This window comes from Peromyscus eremicus, chromosome 17 (genome assembly GCF_949786415.1).
Source record: "Peromyscus eremicus chromosome 17, PerEre_H2_v1, whole genome shotgun sequence".
Taxonomy (NCBI): Eukaryota; Metazoa; Chordata; class Mammalia; order Rodentia; family Cricetidae; genus Peromyscus; species Peromyscus eremicus.
The window spans coordinates 8,708,318-8,727,437 of NC_081433.1; the positions used below are offsets into that span (position 1 = coordinate 8,708,318).

The 19,120-nt window shown below is 44.3% G+C and overlaps 1 protein-coding gene across 3 annotated transcripts; it reads left to right on the forward strand.

Moving 5' to 3' along the window:
- Positions 1–6,277: 6,277 nt before the first annotated feature.
- Champ1 (chromosome alignment maintaining phosphoprotein 1) lies at positions 6,278–19,120 on the forward strand. Of its 3 annotated transcripts, none has more exons than XM_059244268.1 (2): positions 6,278–6,378; positions 16,605–19,120. In XM_059244268.1, the coding sequence occupies exon 2, from the start codon at positions 16,649–16,651 to the stop codon at positions 19,049–19,051; it is 2,403 nt and encodes an 800-aa protein (XP_059100251.1). In that variant the 5' UTR covers positions 6,278–6,378; positions 16,605–16,648; the 3' UTR covers positions 19,052–19,120. The 3 variants fall into 3 exon arrangements, with proteins under 3 accessions (XP_059100251.1, XP_059100249.1, XP_059100250.1); XM_059244266.1 differs by having other exon boundaries at positions 6,284–6,401; XM_059244267.1 differs by having other exon boundaries at positions 6,284–6,401; positions 16,608–19,120.

Consider the following 19,120-nt stretch of genomic DNA (forward strand, 5'->3'; position numbering starts at 1 on the left):
CAGCATCTTGCCGGGCGGTGGTGGCGCACGCCTTTAATCCCAGCACTCGGGAGGCAGAGCCAGGCGGATCTCTGTGAGTTCGAGGCCAGCCTGGGCTACCAAGTGAGTCCCAGGAAAGGCGCAAAGCTACACAGAGAAACCCTGTCTCGAAAAACCAAAAAAAAAAAAAAAAAAAAAAAAAAAAGAAGTGCAGCATCTTATATACTATTAGTAGGAGGGAATGGGCCCCGGTCAACAGAAAGCTAAATCAGTATTGGCAAAGAACACAGGATGTCTCAGACTCAGCTGCCTTAAGACCACAGCCCAAGGGGTGAAGCTGGATTCCCAAGAACTGAAACTTTTATCTCCTTTGAGGTCCTGCCTCCAACCCCAGACCAGACCTTACCAAATTTGCCACTGGACAAGGACTCAGAATAGGTTCTGTTTGTCCTTTCATCAGGGCCTCTGAGAAAGCCTTGAATTGGCCTGGCTCCCAACAATGTAGGTGCTGGGAATCAAACCCAGGTTCTCTGGAAGAGCGGCCGATGTTCTTAACTACTGAGCCATTTCTTGAGCTCTTCATTGTTTTAATATACCGCAGAACCTCGGCTCAAGCAAAACCACTCTGTCCACTGCAGTGTAATCCTCACAGTGGGGTTCTGTACTCGGCAGCAGCTGAGGTGCCTTCTGGGAACTTGTTATCCTCTGACCTGCCTCAGGACTCAGATGCTGTCAGTGGGACTTGAGGAAAGTTCCTGCTTGCCGAAGCACTCATTTTTTTTTTTTAAGAAAGCATTTAATTGAAGGCTTGCTTACAGTTTTAGAGGATGAGTCTATGATCATCATGGCAGAAAGAAGACAGGCATGATGCTAGAGCAGTAGCTGAGAGCTTTGTATCCTAATCTGAATACAGCAGGCAGAGAGAGACTGGACCTGGTGTGGGCTTTTAAAACCTCAAAGCTCACCCCCAGTGAACACCTACTCAAACAAGGCCACACCTCCTAATCCTTCTCAAACAGTTCCATTCTTCAGTGACTAAGCATTCAAATATATGAGCCAGTGGGGGCCATTCTCTCCCATCTCTCATTCAAACCATCACAGGCCATAAAAGGGGCACTCAGGGATACATTCTATTTACCAGTTTATCCTAAGAGAGCCAGATGAAGAGATAAGAGGTACATAGCATGAAGTATGGAAGCACTCATTCTTAAGGCCCTCCATTAACATATGACTGGTGCCTATTGTCAAGGTCAATGCTAGATTCCCCAACCTCCTGAACTGAAGCCACACCCAAGCTCACATGCTCCCTTCTTCCCATTTAATCCTATTAAATTAGTTAATGCGCAACTAACTCTAGAGTATAAAAGGTGTATGCCTTTTTTTTTTTTAAATGCTTTTGGAAGCCATCCAGATTTTGGATCACCCTCAGATCGTGCCCACCCACCTACCCCCACTCCACCACCAATTCCATATATCCACTTTGGGACCTGAACCCCCATCAAAGCAGGACTTACAGCAAACAAGGGTTAGATTTTTTTTTTGTTTGTTTTTGTTTTTTTTGTTTTTTTTGAGACAGAGTTTCTCTGTGTAGCTTTGCGCCTTTCCTGGGACTCACTTGGTAGCCCAGGCTGGCCTCGAACTCACAGAGATCCGCCTGGCTCTGCCTCCCAAGTGCTGGGATTAAAGGCGTGCGCCACCACCGCACGGCAAGGGTTAGATTTTTAAGTGCCTCAAAAATTGAAAACAAAGTGAAATTTAAAAATACAGATTAACTATAGACCCAAAGACAAATAGGTTGGAAATGACTAAAATATTAACCAAAAGAGGTGTTAATCCCAATGACAATAATAAAACCACTCCACATTTTGAAATAAACTTGATTTTTTTTATTGAGGTGTACCCAAGAGCTGGCCAGCAGTTGCCTCCTAAATCAGGTTAAAGAGAGTAGCCCCAAATTCATCTCTTGGGCCCCTTTAAAGAGTAAAATCAACAGTAGTTTTATAGAAGGGAGACAATGGAGCATAAGGAAATAAAAAAAAAAATCTATAAAAAAAATTATGTGATCACCATGTGATTAGGGAGGGGTCAGAGAGGGTCAAGGAGGGTGAGAGTATTCTCAGAAACAAACCAAGGTCATGGGTTGGGGAAGGTCAAATTCCAGGAAACAGAGCAACTCAACTCTCAGTAAATAGAAACTTATTTTTAAAAATACAGCATAATGACTCCTGTCTAAAAACGGAGTAAGGCAGGTTCCTCAGAGGAAGGTCATAAGTAACTAAGAAAGACAGTAAAATTAACAACACTAATAGTATGTAACAATTATAAACAATTACACACCCAGTATATGAAGCAAAGTAATGGTAGAACCCAAGGGAGAATTCTGTGTTAATAATTGGACTATCAATACCTTTTTACCTAAGAATGGGTAAAAATAGCAGACATACATACAAAAAGAGGGGACATGAACACAGTGAATAAAGAGATCTAAAAAACATGGACCAGCCAAAGGAGCAAACATTATTTTAAAATGCATATGAGACTTTTTCCAGGATAAAACGTTAGATGACAAACCAAGTACCAGTAGATTTTAAAAGAAAATATACATCATCTCAGACCACACTAGGATAAGATAGAAGCGATTTGAAATAAAACTAAAAAATTTACACACGTGGAAATTAAACAGTACAAGAGATTAAATTAGGAAATGCTTAGAAATGAAGGAAAAGAAAACACAACCCAAAATTTAAGGGCTGCTGCAAAAGCCGTGTCAAAGGAGAAATACGTAGCCATAAACACATGAAACGGAAGTCTGAATCTACAATTTAACTTTACAACTTTAGGTATTTGGAAAAAAAAAAAAAAGAACAGTGGATCTCTGTGAGTTTCCAGGACAGCCTGGTCTACAGGCTAAGTTCCAGGACAGCCAAGGCTGTTACACACAGCAACCTGTCTCAAAAAAAAAAGAAGAAGAGGAGGAGCTGGAGAGATGGCTTAATGGTTAAGAGCACTGGCTGCTCCTCCAGAGATCCTGAGTTCAATTCCCAGCAACCATATTGTGGATCACAACCACCTATAATGAGATCTGGTGCCCTCTTCTGGCCTGTAGGGACACATGCAGGCAGAACACTATATACATAATAAATAAATCTTTAAAAAAAAAAAAAAAAGAAGAAGAAAAGGAAACAAACTACAAGCTAGAAGCCATAAAGAATAAAGTTGAGAAAAATGAACTAGAAAAACAAAACCCAATAGAGCAAAAGACATTATTTGAAATTATCACCATTTTACCCATTTCCAAAGACTAAATGAATTTTAAAAAGTCCTCTGAACAACTCTATGCCAACAAACAGGAGAACATTGAAAGGGACACAGAACCTGCCAAGACTATATCACAAAGAAATAACATCGGAATAGACCTATACATAATAAGCAGGTTGAAATCAGTATTTAAAAAGCCACCAAACACAACAACTGTGGTCATACATATTTTATTGGTGATTCTAACAAACATAGCAAAATTGAAGAAAATTGTGTTGTTTATAATTTAAACACACAAACAATCTGGAGAGGAGAAAACATATCCTACCTAATTCTATGAGGTTATTCTGATACAAAATTGAGACAATCACATTATTTAAAAAAACAAAAACAAACTACAGATCAATGCCTAATATTATTAGGAGAGGAATATTGATGTCGAATTCCTCAACGAAATACTAGCATATCTAATTCAGCAGCACATTAGATGACTGTACCACAACTAAGTGGGACTTTTGTCTGGAAAGCAAAGATGGTTCAATATATACAAATCAATCACTACAATGCCGCCCGCGCCGGCCCCCCCCCCCCACGCCTTTAATCCCAGCACCCAGGAGGCAGAGGCAGGTGGATCTCTGTGAGTTCGAGGCCAGTCTGGACTACAGAGTGAGTTCCAGGAAAGGCTCCAAAGCTACACAGAGAAACCCTCTCTTGAAAAACAAAAAGAAAAAGAAAACAAAAAAAATCACTACAATGTGCCATATTGTTAGAATGAGCAAAAAGTCACTTAATTGTTTTAATTGATCTAGAAAGACAATTTACTAAAATTCAATTTTCATGATGAATACATTAGAAATGACAAAAAACAAACAAACCAAAAAAAAAAAAAAAAAAAACTAGGAATAGAATCAAACTATTTCAGTCCAAAAATCCACTTGTGAAAAGTCCATCACACTCAGTGGTGAAAAACTGAAAGCTTCTAATGTAAGTGACAGTGCAGAGTCTTGTTTTTACAATTTCTATTTAACAAAAGATTCTAGCTTGAATTTAGGCAAGTGTGATGGTTAATCTTGGCTTTCAACTTGACATACCTTAAAAGAGAGAGCGTCAATTGTGGAATTTTCTATGATGTTTTATGGACATGCTTGTGAAGCATTTTATTGAGGGCTAACTGCTGTGGGGAGAGCCGCTCCCACTGCGGGCTGTTTCATACCTGGACATGTGGCCTGAGTTGTAAGAAAGGTAGCCAAGCAATCCAGGGGAAACAAGCTAGGAATTTCCCCCATGGTCTCTGCATACCCAAGGTTCTTGACTCCAGGTTCCTGCCTTAAGTTCCTCCCTTGACTTTCCTCAGTATCTTACAAACCCTTCCTTCCCCAACTTGTTTGGTTAGTGTTTTATCGCAGCAACCAAGAAACAAGACAGGACATCAAGGAACCTTAAATTGAAATTTAAAAAGCCTCTGCTTTCAGGTTATACCATTTTATATGTCCTTGAAGATTCCAGACATGCACACACAACACTCTCAGGAGCTAATAAAATAAATTAGCAAAGTAGCAGGATATAGGGTCACAAATAAAACCAGCTGCATTTTTATATTCTAACAAGGAACCATATCCAGTACAACTAGGTAGGCAATGAGGTGGTATTGTGTTCCCCAAAATATTGTGCTCCCTAATAAACTTATCTGGGGTCAGAGACAGAACAGCCACAATATTAAACATAAAGGATAGGTAGTGGTGGCACACGCCTTTAATCCTAGCATTCCAGAGGTAGAAATCCATGTGTTCAAGGATACAGCCAAGCATGGTGACTCACGTCTTTAATCCCAGAAAAAGGAGCCTTTAATCCCAGGGAGTGAGGCAGAAAGATATATAAGGTGTGAGGACCAGAAACTAGCAGCATTTGGCCTGGTTAAGCATTTGGCTGGTTAAGCTTTCAGGCTTTGGAGCAGCAGTTCAGCTGAGAGCCATTCAGATATGAGGACTCAGAGGCTTCTATTCTGAGGAAACAGGATCAGCAATGGAACTTGGGAGAACTTTTAAGATTCCTGCTACAAAGCCCTGCTCCTTTTCACCTCATAGGTCCCCCAAATCTCGATTCTCTGCTTCTGTTAGACCCTGCTCTGCCCCACCCCATAGGCTTCCTAGGTTCTCCAGAATCTCACTTCCCTGAGTTGCCAGGTAGCCCTGCTTCTTCTCTACCCCATAGGCTTTCTGACTCTACCTCTAGCTTCTCAAGGATCTCCCAACCCCAGTGATTGACAAGAGTTGATTCCAAATGTGGAGAGAGCCACACCAGAAGGTGGTGGTGAAGAGGAACAACAAGAAGTGAGCTGACCCTTGGATGACTCAGTGAGGACAGTAGTGGATTCTCAAAAGTGTCAAGTGCTTTTGACCCCAGCACCTGGCAGGCAGAGACAGGTGAATCTCAGGCTACTTAACGAGAGACCCTGTCATTAAAAAAGTAAACTAACCAACCAAAAATCATGATTTTTTTTGTTTTGTTTTTTTTGTTTTTGTTTTTGTATCTGACAGCATGGGCTGCTTAAATGAGGAAGCCCTGGGTTCATTTCTATCAACATCCAAAACCAGAACATAAGAAACCAAAATAAAAAATAGCAAAAACTTAAGAAATTACATAGGTGTATTAAGTAATGTAAGCCAGGTCACTTCACAATCTTTCAGACAAACATTAAGAAGAAAGGCGAATGCATTGCAGTCGCATTGAAGGTGATTTCTGGAGTTTTGAGTTTGGAGCTAGGAAACCTGTTCACTGTCTTCTAAAAGCATTGTGTTTGTCTTGTATTTCTATGATGGACAGTATGCCAACGAATGCGTCCTTCATCAGAAGGAACAAAACAAAAGAGAAAAGAGAAAAGGGAAAGGAAAGAAGACGTGGAGACAGTAGCCAGCCCATGCCTGGGGTTGCACCGCCTGCGTCCCCCAGCCCAGCCCAGCCAGGGAACCTTCGGGGCCGGGGGAGGGGGAGACCCGGAGGCACGCGAAGGCACTTCCGGTGCGGGCGTGCGAGACTTCCCGGCTGGTCTTGAGTCCGGCCGCCATTGCCGAGGCCGTGTGGCCGGGCAGGCGTTTCCTGTGGGCGTTTCCTCCTCTTCACTCTAGGACACCTTGCCGGAGGGTGAGGAGCTGGCGGACGCCTCGGTACGGGCTGCAGGGTGCGGCGGGCGGGCGGGCGCCTTGGTGAGAGCGGGCGCCTTGGTGCGCTCTGCGCGGCCTGGAGGCCGGGCATACGGTGGGCTCTTCCTGCTCTCCGCCTCGGTGGCCGGTTTGTTTTTTCCCCTTCTCTGGTCGCTCGCGGTCTGGAACGGGTCTGTGTCGCTCTCGAATTTGCTGTAGGGCTACTACTCTCCGAAGTCCCCCAGGCTCGGTGACCCACAGCAGAAGCCACACCCCCGACGTGGACCACGAATAGGGTTAGCCTTGTCCAGGGGAGCCTTTCGGATGGTAGCAATCGAGCTCGGAGTTTCCAAGTAAGGGTCAACGCTTTGGCACTTGGCCGTGGAGTGTGTCAGCTGGTACCACTCTAGCGTGCCCTCACATTTAAACTGAAGGGCGCTCGGTGCCCAACAGCTCTACCCCCAGGTGAACAGATCGTGCTTGTCTGGAACATGAGGAACTCAGCGGTGAAGTTAATTTCTCTGAGGATCCTAATGGTGCACAGGTGATACGCACCTCTGCAGCATCAATAGCGGCCTCTCCTGTAAACTGTAGACGTCCTAAGTTAGGCTGGGCTTGCAGCTCGGCGGTGAGCGCTTGCTTAGCAAGAGCGTGGCCTTGGGTTCCATCCCGGCTCTAGGGAACAAAAAGTATCAGTCGTTACAAATTACCCCATAATTAACGCAAATTGTTAATAGAATCGGAAAGTATGTAGAAACGTGGGAGTTCTTCGTGGTTTCTGTTCAGTTTTTCTTTAAACACAAAGCCAGTCAAGTTTGTAACCTTAAAAAAATAAAATAGAGCCGGGCGGTGGTGGCCCACGCTTTTGATCCCAGCACTCGGGAGGCAGAGGCAGGCGGATTTCTAAGTTCAAGGCCAGCTTGGTCTACAGAGTGAGATCCAGGACAGGCTCCAAAGCTACACAGAGAAACCCTGTCTCAAAAAAAACAAAACAAAAGCTTCTCATAAAGAACAATGGTATGTAGTGTGTATGTAGACTAGTAGAACCAATGTCCTGGTTTGCTTTCTGTTGCTGTGATCAAAAGTAATTTGGGGGAGGAAATGGTTCATTTCATCTTACAGATTATAGTTCATTGTGGAGGGAATTGTGGGCAGGAACGCAACAGAAAACATGGAGTAGAGCTGCCTTCTGGCTTGCTCCCAGCCTCACAATTCGGCTCCCTTTTTTTTGTTGTTGTTGTTTTGTTTTTCGAGACAGTTTCCCTGTGTAATTTTAGAGCCTGTCCTGGATCTCACTCTGTAGACCAGGCTGGCCTCGAACTCTGCCTTGCTCTGCCTCCCGAGTGCTGGGATTAAAGACGTGCGCCACCGCAGCTCAGCTCGTTTTTCTTATACAGCAAAGGCCTACATGTCTAGGGATAGTACCTCCTATATCAATTAGAAATTAAGAAAATGACCCACAGACATCCACAACCAGTCGGAAGCAGTTCTTAAGTTGAGGCTCCTTTTCCCAGTATGTCAAGTTGACAGCCAGTATAGCTTACATAGCCAGTTAGCTTACATGTGTTTTGTGTTGATTTTTTTGGGGGGGGGGGCGAGGCGGGACTTTGAGACAGGGTTTCTCTGTGTAGCTTTGGAGCCTGTCCTGGAACTCACTCTATAGGCCAGGCTGGCCTCAAACTCACAGAGATTTGCCTGCCTCTCGAGTGCTGGGATTAAAGGCATGTGCCACCACACCAGGCTCTGTGTTGAAGTTTTAATATCAAAATATATTTTAAAAAGACTATCAATAAGGCTGGGCGGCGTGGCGCACACCTATAATGCCAGCACTCGGAAGCAGGTTCAGGTGGATCTCTTGAGTTCGAGGCCATCCTGGTCTACATAGTGAATTCCAGGACAGACAGAGCTATGTAGAGAGATCTTGTCTTTTAAAAAAAAAAAAAAAAAAAAAAAAAAAAAAAAAAAAAAAAAAGTATTAGGTCTTAGGAAGAAAGTGTGTGGGAGTAGAGGTGTAATAGATACCTTACAGTACCACTGCATTGAAGAATACTGTGTGGTCAGCTGACCAACAGCACCCGTGGTTAGAGCTCATACTGTAGTGAGTTATTTTTACAGTTAGTCTTAGGAGTGCTGAATCTAGACTGAAGCCTGGATGCATTGTTAGCAAGGGTTTCAGGAATCAGGCCTTTAAGAGTTACTTTTCCTCAAAGTATATGGAGTTGGGTTGGTGGGGAGGGTCTGAGAGGAGTTGGGGGAAAGCAAATTGTGATTGGAATATATTATACGAAAACAATTTATTTTTTCAGCTAAAAAGCCTGTAAGAATGTTAACAAAATTTAAAAAGATGGAGTTACTTTCAACGTTTTCCTCCTTTGTAAAATGAAGAGGTTGGGCCCATGTCCTCTATGCCATTTTGGTCCTGTATTGATTGCTAATTTCTCATTGTGGTACTACTTGATAAAACACTGAGTTGCAATTTATGATAAAGCATTTTATAAAACTATTTTCTAGGGCTGGAGAGTTGGCTCAGTTGTGGTTGATATATTGTGCACCCCAATAAACTTACCTGGGGGTCAGAACAGAAAAGCCACTATATTAAACATAAATGTTAGGCAGTGGTTGCACACGCCTTTAATCCTAGCATTCTTGGAGGCAGAGATCCATCCAGATCTGTGAGTTCAAGGCCACACTGGAAACAGCCAGGCATGGTGGCACAGACCTTTAATCCCAGGACTTGAGATCTCATGTCTTGCTTGGGAAAGACACATGCCTTTAATCTAAGGAAGTGATGGCAGGAAGCAGAAAGATATATAAGGCCTGAGGACCAGAACTAGAAACTTTTTAAGCTTTTAGGCTATTGAGCAACAGTTCAGCTGAGATCCGTTCGGATGAGGACTCAGAGACTTCCAGTTTGAGGAAACAAGATCAGCTAAGAAGTTGGCAAGGTGAGGTTGGATGTTGCGTGTTCTGTTTCTCTGATCTTTCAGAATTTACCCCAATACCTGGCTCCAAGTTTTTTATTAATAAGACCATCTAGCGATTCGTGTTACACTCAGTGATTAGGAAAACTTGTTCTTGCAGAGAACCAGGGTTCGATTCTCATCACCCACATGGTAGCTCACAACTGTCTGTAGTTATAGGGGGTCCCATGGGCTCTTCTGACCTCCGTGGGTACCAGGCACACATGTGCGCAGACATAAATGTGAGCAAAATATTCAAATACATAAATTTTTTAAGAAGTAAAACTTTTCTATATTATCCATAAGTTTTCCTTAGTGACATGTCTGTGGATAAGTGGTTATTTTAATACTGCTTGTCAACAGGTTTGCATATTTGCTAGGGTCCCCTCCCCCTTTCCTCTTTGCATTGCTGATGATTGACTCAAGCCTGTGGCCTTACACATGCTAGGAAAGTGCCCTTCCTATTTGTTGCATTAAGCCACACCCTGGCCTCTATTAGAGACTTTTAAAAATATTCTTGCCCGCTGTGAGGTGGTGGTGCACGCCTTTAATTTCAGGAGGCAGCGGTCAGCCTGCTCTACAGAGTGAGTTCCAGGACAGCCAGGGCTACACAGAAAAACCCTGTCTTTGTGGCGAGGGAGGAGTGTGTGCTTATCGAGAGCTGGGGACTGCAGGAGTGCCCTGGGTTTGTGCAGGTGATAACCTGAATTGCAAAGCTTGACTGCGCTGACTTTTCCGTACTAGACTGATCTGGTATCCTGGGATACCTTGTTTTGTCAGGTTCTGGTTATTTGCCTGGTGTTGAATAGGGCATTTTTTTTTTTAAAGATTTATTTATTATGTTTACAGTGTTCTTTTTAAAGATTTATTTATTATGTTTACAGTGTTCTGTTTGCATGTATTCCTGCAAGCCAGAAGAGGGCACCAGATCTCATTACAGATGGTTGTGAGCCACCATGTGGTTGCTGGGAATTGAACTCAGGACCTCTGGAAGAACAGTCAGTGCTCTTAACCTCTTAGCCATCTCTCCAGCCCTGAATAGGGCATTTAATGTTAGTGCTAAGTTTCCTCAGCTGTGTATTGGAGTTGTTGCTGCTTTTTTTTGTTTGTTTGTTTGTTTTTTTGTTTTGGAGACAGGTTCTGTGTATCTCAGGCCTGGAACACAATATGTAGCTGAGGGGGACCTTGAACTTCTGATCCTCCTTCAAGCTCTTGGTTCTCGAAACACAGGTCTTCCCTAGATTTAAAGTCTGAGTTTTAAGATTGGGGAGTTCCCAATCTCCACAGGACAGCGTTATGACTGATGAAATACTTTCTGAGCACAAGCTGCCAGGGAAATGAAAGGGTTAGGGAAGTGAACAAATGGATGGCTTGTCCTGCCTCTCCAAGAGCTGTGTGTGGCCTGGCGTGGAGTCAAGCTGAGATGACAGGTGTGACTGGTATGTGGGAAATCTGCATCTGACTGGGATCGAAGGGCCATTGGGAGGAGGTGGGGAATGTGCCTGTGCTTTCCGGTGACAGTCTGAAGAGTCGGGGTTCCATGTGACCAGCACTTGAGAATAGAGAGGAATTAGATGAAGGAACGACGCATGCCATGTTCAGATTGATACCGAACATGTCTAGGAGACTGAAGGAATTGGGAGCAAGCAGTGTACATTGACTGGGTTTTGAGTCTGGGAGGTGACTTAGAGGGGGTGGCAGGTGGGTGAGAAGAAGGGGGTGGGTTGCAGAATGGAGGTGGTGATGGGGAAGGGCTGGGGATGTGCTGTAGCTCGCCGGGTGTGCGCTGGCAGTGGTTGTCTGTGTGGCCAGATAGTGCTTTCCTTTCCACAGTGGGAGAAGGGCCCAGAACAGTCACTGCCAAGAGCTCTTCCTTTCTGTTCTTGGTCCTCTTGATGTCGTGCTCGAAGCTGGATGCCATTGATGGCTGAGGTGAACAGAATCTCTGTGGTCGTCTTTTTTCCCCATCACACCAGCAGTCTGAATGCTTGTCACAAATGTGGGTTAATATTTCCTGAAATGACATAAGCTGAAGTCAGAGGGGGAAGGTAAGAAGAGCCTAATTCTGCAGGTGTTAATAGTTCAAGATTGCCGTATGAAATTAGCTGATAGTATCACAGTTGGTGTCTTCCACAGGCTTGGGATCTGTTTCTGTAAAACCAGTGTCCAGTTGTGCTGGATTTGATCCGATATAGTATCACAGTCGGTGTCTTCCACAGGCTCGGGATCTGTTTCTGTAAAACAAGTGTCCAGTTGTGCTGGATTTGATCCAATATTGTTGGAGGAGTCCTCACTATGAAAGACAGGCACAGGAGTCTGTTATAATAAAATTGAGATTACCTTTTTTTTCAGGTTCAACTTCTCTGTTTATCTTACTATAGTATAGGCTGTTTTCTGTGACGTAGTCAAAAAGCATGTAACTTTCTAGCTGGAAAAGCTGCCATTGTGCTTTCTTTTTAGCTCTGAAAGCATTTGTTGAGGATTTAAAGATACTATTCTGCTAGAATTTATTTGCATATGCGATTTGTCTTTTACGTTTCTCGTTTCTCACCTTTTCAGCAGGCTTGTAAGCCTAGCACTCAGAAGGCTGAGGCACAAGGATGGCTGTGAGTTTGATCCTGTCTTAAAAACCAAACCAAACAAACAAAAAACCCCAATTTTGTCTGGTTTTTCAAGACAGGGTTTCTCTGTGTAGCCCTGGCTGTCCTGAAACTCTCTGTGCACCAGGCTGGCCTTGAGCAATTCATCACCAAGCCCAGCTAACTGCCTTAACTGCCTCCTCCTTCTTTTTGTTTTCCTTTTAATAATGAGAATTTTTTATGATTAGAAAAAAATTTAAAGTGCTTCTAGTTCTTGAGGAAAATGAGAAAAGCATATTCCTGACTCTGGCATTGTAATATTTGTGTGCTAGAGACACGAATAACATTCGATTGTCGAGTGTCTTTGGTACAGTTTCCACACTCAATTCTAGGGTACTGTGCACATCTGCGGTAGAATCTGAGAATTCTGTCACATGCTGTAAAGAACTTGTAAAAGTAGGAAGTTATTGGAGTATAATGGAGACTGTGGGGCTGGCAGGTATGGTAGTGGGTCTTTGCCCTTGGCCAGGAGAGTTGCTGGGAGAGGAGCACAGATGGAAAGTTGCCTCCTCCTTGGCTGTTGACTATTGCCACTTGAAGCCACATGAAATTATTAAGACAGCTTTTGTTTTTCCTCTGACGTCATCTAGTTTTATTGAATATTAGGTGCTGTAGTTAATGCGTTTTTTTTCTACATGTTTTCTTTGTGTTTGTAAGTTAAGGATCATTTTAGAGATGTTTCTCTAGTACTAAATTATTTGTTCTGTTTACAGTCTTTTTAGTCCTAAAAGCATTTTCTAAAAGACAATGTTAACTGCTAGCTGACCAAACCAATCAGGAATTAATGCTTTGTTAAAGAAAAGTATCTGTCTCAATTGTCACCTTTTTTAAAGCTTTTGATCAAAAAGCAAATGAGGTAGCACTAATGCAAGTAACAGAGATCAGTAATGGCACAGCAAAGCCTGACAGGATCCTTTCTTTAGTTCTGGCTCTTACTTGGAAGCCAGGAGGAGGAAGATTCCTGGGAGGTCAAGGCCATCCTGGTCTACATTGAGAGTTCCAGGGCAGTCCAAACCAACAGTACCAATAATATCTTAAAAATAGGACTTATCAAGTTAAAAATGTTATGAAATTGTTCTGTGCACTGTTGTTGAAATGAGGGCTATCCTGTGAGTTTTAAATGCTGCAGTCTGCTCCTCATTGAGGAAGGACATGGAAGGAGCATGGTTGCACCGTTAGCTCTGTCATAGAGCCTGTTACATGTGCTCAGCGGGGACTGGTCCTTTGGTAAATGGGGAATCTCCTTTAATGAGAAGATAGAATTGATTTAGAGACCCGGTCTCAGAGTGTTCCCCAGACTAGCCTCAGAACTCACTCTTAGGTTCAAGTGATCTCTTGCCCTTAGCTTCCTGAATAGCCGGGACTGCAGGCATATACTACTACACTTGACAGTGTGACTGAGCTTACTGTGTGTAATAGTTACAAATCTGTTTTACCAGTTGCTGGCTCCTGTGTTGCGAGTGTAACATGCCCGAGTAGATAATGAAGTATGGTGAGAAATAATAGTGAAGAAAATACTGAAAAACTGGAGTTCAGAATAGACATAAAATTCAGTAAATACTAGATGGATCATCACGCATTAAGTGAAGAAGGGGCTTGTATAGTCAGAGTGGAAACAGCTGACTCGGGATCCCTCTGTTAGTTTTTTGGCTGCGTTGTGTTCTTACCCTGCAAGGAAATGCCACGAAACACGACAGAATCCGCCAACAAAGAGTTTTATTAAAGATAAAGGGACAGAGAGTGAACAGGCCTGCGGGAAACACGTGTGTGGAGAAGAAGGAACCGGGAGCATGGCGCCTGATTTTAAAGGCTGGGCGTGGACAGATCGGCGTCACTACTACACGCAAGCACGTAGATCACATGGCCATGTTGCGCGCTTATGTGGCCAGTGAAACGTCACGCATCTCGGTCACGCGAGATGCCCTGACCTGGAAATGGCTATCCTGACCTGGGCCTGGCTAGGCGGAAGTGTCCGCCAGGCATATGCGAACACGCCTGACCGTGGGGGCGTGTTGTAAATCTTTCACCCTCCCTCCTTCTGCCAGGTAGATTAAAGATGCAGATTTAATGTAGATAAAGGTGGAACTCAGAGTTGAGCATTTACCAGCATGTGCAAGGCCCTGTGTTCGACTTGTAGCACCCCCCAAAACAGCCAAAATGTGGATTGGGGAAATCTCACACAGCTCTACCCTAGTTGAAGAGTTCTAGGCAGTTCTCCCCAGGGATCAACCCCCTAATTGGTTATCCAATATGAAGTGACCGGCCCTAAAAATATACATACATGATACACTAAATGGGCTTAGCAGTTGTATTTATATATTTATTTGTGTGGGGGAGGTAATAATTAAAGAAAAGGCCGTGAATTTGATACAGGGTGCGATAACACTGGAGGGAGTGTAAATATAGTGCATATCTATGAAATTTAAAAATGAAAAACAGCAAGCCAAAAGACAGAAGTGTTTAAAAAGAATAAAACAATCAAAATTAGAAAAAAACGTACTTAATGATTAAAAAAAATAATGGGGTAAGAAAGCATAACTTAAGCCAAGTGTGCTGATTTGTGTTGTGATCCTAGCATGTGGGAGGTCTAGATCTTGAGGCCTAGTGGCACCCACCTTTAATCCCAGCACTCGGAGGGCAGAGGCAGGCGGATCTCTGTGAGTTGAAGGCCAGCCTGGTCTACACAGAGAAGCCTTGTCTCGAAAAAACAAAAAGAAAAAAGAAAAGCACAATAAAGCCAGTGTGGTGGTTTATTCCTGTTATTCCAGTACTCATGAGGTTGAGGCAAGAGGATTGTCCTGAGTTTTCAGGTGGCTAGCCAGTGCTACCTAGCAACACCCTGCTTTAAAAAAAAATTAAAAAAAAAAAAAGGAAGTAAACAAACTCAAAGAAGAAAGGAAAACATTAAGTATCAGTAGTGAAGCCGGACGGTGGTGGCACACGCCTTTAATCCCAGCACTCGGGAGGCAGAGGCAGGCGGATTTTTGTGAGTTCGAGGCCAGCCTGGGCTACAGAGTAAGTTCCAGGACAGGTGCAAAGCTACACAGAGAAACCCTGTCTCAAAAAACCAAAAAAAAAAAAAAAAAAAAAAAAAAAATATCAGTAGTGAGATACTAGTTACCACCTATGTATAGCAAGGAGTTTTAATTTTACTCAGTTATGAGGAGTTGGGGAATTCTTTCTCATCTATACTCTTGGCATATTTTTTTAATTTAACCAAGTACTTTTTGGTTTTTCGAGACAGGGTTTCTCTGTGTAGCTTTGCGCCTTTCCTGGATCTCGCTCTGTAGACCAGGCTGGCCTCGAACTGAACTCACAGAGATCCGGCTGCCTCTGCCTCCCGGAGTGCTGGGATTAAAGGCGTGCGCCACCACCGCCCGGCATTAACCAAGTACTTTGAACCAAGTAATCTACTAGAAATATTCTCTACAGAAACACTTCTTTTTTTTTTTTCAAAAAAAAATTTTTTTTTTAATTTATTTATTTATTATGTATACAGTGTTTTGTCTGCACATATGCCTGTAGGCCAGAAGAGGGCACCAGATCTCATTATAGATGGTTGTGAGCCACCATGTGGTTGCTGGGAATTGAACTCCGGACCTCTGGAAGAACAGACAGTGCTTTTAACCTCTGAGCCATCTCTCCAGCCCCTGGAAACACTCTTGTATACAAAGACTAGAAGGGAATTCTCTGCTTACTCTCTATGTAAAAATGTCCTAGATGTGTTCTTAAAGCAGTTAGACACAAATAGGTTTGGTATGAGCCATGTGTGTAAAACACTGTGTACTTGTATATGTCTGGAACATTGCCTCAGTAACACGACAACAGGGGGAAAACAGCTTAAAATTGTAACCTCCGGGGCTGGAGAGATGGCTCAGCGGTTAAGAGCACTGTCTGTTCTTCCAGAGGTCCGGAGTTCAATTCCCAGCAACCACATGGTGGCTCACACCATCTGTAATGAGATCTGGTGCCCTCTTCTGGCCTGCAGTCATACATGCTGTATTCATAATAAATAAATCTTCAAAAAAAAAATTGTAACCTCCATAATGTTTCCTGTCTGACCGTTGCTGGGACGCTCTGAAGAGCAAGTGCTGTAGGATCTTACTCAGAAGCCTTTCTGACAGCTTCTCTGTTTTTATTCTTAGGATGGATAAGATATTACAAAAAGTGATAGAAAGTCAAGCCAGGTGAAACAACCTTTCCATAGCTAGACTTAATAATTTCCTAGAAAGGATCTAAAGTTTCTTCCTAGGTTAAGATACCTATCATCACCTTTGTGTCTTCACAGCTTGTAGATTCAAGATTTTAGGATCCAAGTGCAAAGCTATAGATAGTTCATTCTTGAGAAACTGAGAGTCCTAAACCTGGGCTAGAGGAAGTCAGTCAGTTGGTTTCTCTAAAAATGCAGTTTCTTCACCTAGAAATGAAAATGATCCTAACGCCATCATCACTCAAGTATTAGGTGAGATCTATAGAAAATAAAACTGAGTGCTGTGACTCGGGTCAGAATCAGTCTCCCTCGGTGCTCCCTGTTTCGTGCCCAAGCGGCTGCCGCCTGGACTTGAAGCTGCAGTGAGAGTTTACTCAATACAGTGTCTGCTGCAATAACTTCTCTCTCTGTGTTGCAGCAGGGCGGAAGCCTTTAAAGTGCAGCCATTTGCATTGACAGAAGATGGAAGTGTTTCAGGAACTGCACAAACCGTCGGTAAGCCTGGAGTGTGACCACTGTGGCTTCAGAGGCACTGATTATGAGACCGTGCAGATCCACATGGGCTCCATTCATCCTGAGTTCTGTGATGAGATGGATGCTGGAGGACTGGGCAAGATGATATTTTATCAGAAGAGTGCGAGGCTCTTCCACTGCTACAAGTGCTTTTTTACTAGCAAGATGTACTCCAATGTGTACTATCACATCACAGCCAAACATGCAGCCTCAGAGAAGTGGAGTGACAAGACAAAGGACCAGTTGAGCAAAGAGACCGAGTCTGTGAAAAGCCCTGCCCTTCCTGAACATCAGAGCACAGCCCTTGACTCAGCAGAAGTGAGGCCCACTCCGACCCTCCCCATAGAAACACAGAAAATTGGTCCGAGTTTGTCTCCAGAATCACAGAAATCTGGTCCTCCTGCTCTGGAGCCTCAGGACTCTGGCCTTGTTGTTTCTCCTGAGCTACAGGCCCCTTGCCTTCCTGCTGAGGCCTCAAAAACTGCTCCTGCTTCTTCCCCTGAATGTCTAGACCCAGCCAGCGTGGTTTCTGAGGTACAGAAACCTGCCCCTGCTTCCCCTGGGTCTGTCAAGTCTGCTCTTGTTAGCTCCAAACCCCAGAAGCACTCTCCCTTTGCAGACACAGGGGCTCCCCCTTCCGCCTTGTCTCCAGAGTCACCAGTTCTGGCCACATCCCCTGAGCCTTGGGGGCCATCCCTAACTGCATCTCCAGAGTCTCGGAAGCCAACACAGACTGCCTCCCCTGAGCCAAGGAAGCCATCCCCATCAGAGTCTCCTGAACTTTGGAAGCCATTCCCTGCCCTCACTTCAGAGCCACGGAGACCAACCCCAGCAGTATCACCAGGTTCCTGGAAGCCAGGGCCGCCTGGTTCTCCTCGGCCTTGGAAATCCAGTCCTTCAGCAACATCAGGACCTTGGAAATCATCTAAACCTGCTCCATCTATGTCGCCTGGACCTTGGAAGCCAATACCGTCTGTATCGCCTGGGCCTTGGAAGCCAGCTCCTTCTGTGTCCACTGCATCTTGGAAGTCTTCAGTCTCATCTGGTTCCTGGAAAACGCCCCCCACATCTCCAGAGTCATGGAAGTCTGGTCCCCCTGAGCTCCGGAAGACAGCTCTAGCTTTGTCACCTGAACACTGGAAGGCTGTGCCCCCGGTGTCTCCTGAGCTACGCAGACCAGGCCCACCACTCTCCCCTGAGATCCGAAGTCCAGCAGGATCTCCGGAGCTCAGGAAGCCTTCAGGGTCACCAGACCTTTGGAAGCTTTCTCCTGACCAGCGGAAAAGTTCTCCTGCTTCACTTGATTTCTCCGAGTCCCAGAAAAGTTCTCGCGTTTCCCCTGACCTCTGGAAGTCCTCCTTCATTACAGAGTCTCAGAAGCCTAGCGTCTTCCCCGAGACACGGAAACATGCTTCTCCAGGCTCATCGGAGCCCCCAAAGGTGGCCTCAGACATATGGAAGCCTGTCCTCTCTATTGATGCTGAGCCTAGGAAGTCCACACTGTTTCCCGAGCCCACCAAAACAGTCCTTCCTGCTTCTCCTGAGCCACGGAAACGTGCACTTTTCCCGGAGTCCCGGAAGCATGTACTTTTCCCTGAGCTTCCCAAATCTGCTGTGTTCTCCGATGCTCAGAAGGCCCCTGAGCTTAGTGATGAGCTACAGCTGGAAGCTGTAGATGATGCAAAATGTGATAGTCTGGTCCAGGAAGGGTTTCTGGCTGCGCCCAAGAAACTGTTAGAGGATGCTTTACTTCCTGCTTCCAAGAAGCTCAAGAAAGACAGCCAAGAGAACTCGGATGCTGAGCTCAGTAGCAGTGAGTACATCCGAACAGATTTAGACAACATAGACATCAAGGGCCAGGAGTCAAGCAGTGACCAAGAACAGGTGGATGTAGAATCTATTGATTTTGGCAAAGAGAACAAAATGGAGATGAGTAGTCCAGAGCAGTCCAAAAATGTGCTTCAGTTCACTGAAGAGAAGGAGGCATTCATTTCTGAGGAGGAGATCGCAAAGTACATGAAGCGTGGAAAAGGGAAGTATTACTGCAAAATCTGTTGCTGTCGTGCCATGAAGAAGGGTGCTGTTTTGCACCACTTAGTTAATAAGCACAATGTCCATAGCCCATACAAGTGCACAATTTGTGGGAAAGCATTTCTTTTGGAGTCGCTCCTTAAAAATCATGTAGCAGCCCATGGGCAAAGTTTACTTAAGTGTCCACGCTGTAATTTTGAATCAAATTTCCCAAGAGGCTTTAAGAAACATTTAACTCACTGTCAAAGCCGGCACAATGAAGAGGTAAACAAGAAGCTGATGGAAGCTCTTGAGTCGCCGTTGGAAGAGCCACAGATGTGATCCAGACAATACTTGCTCTGCAGTGTTTGCCAAACTTGTACTTGATGAGTAGCCTGTGGACTGTGTGTG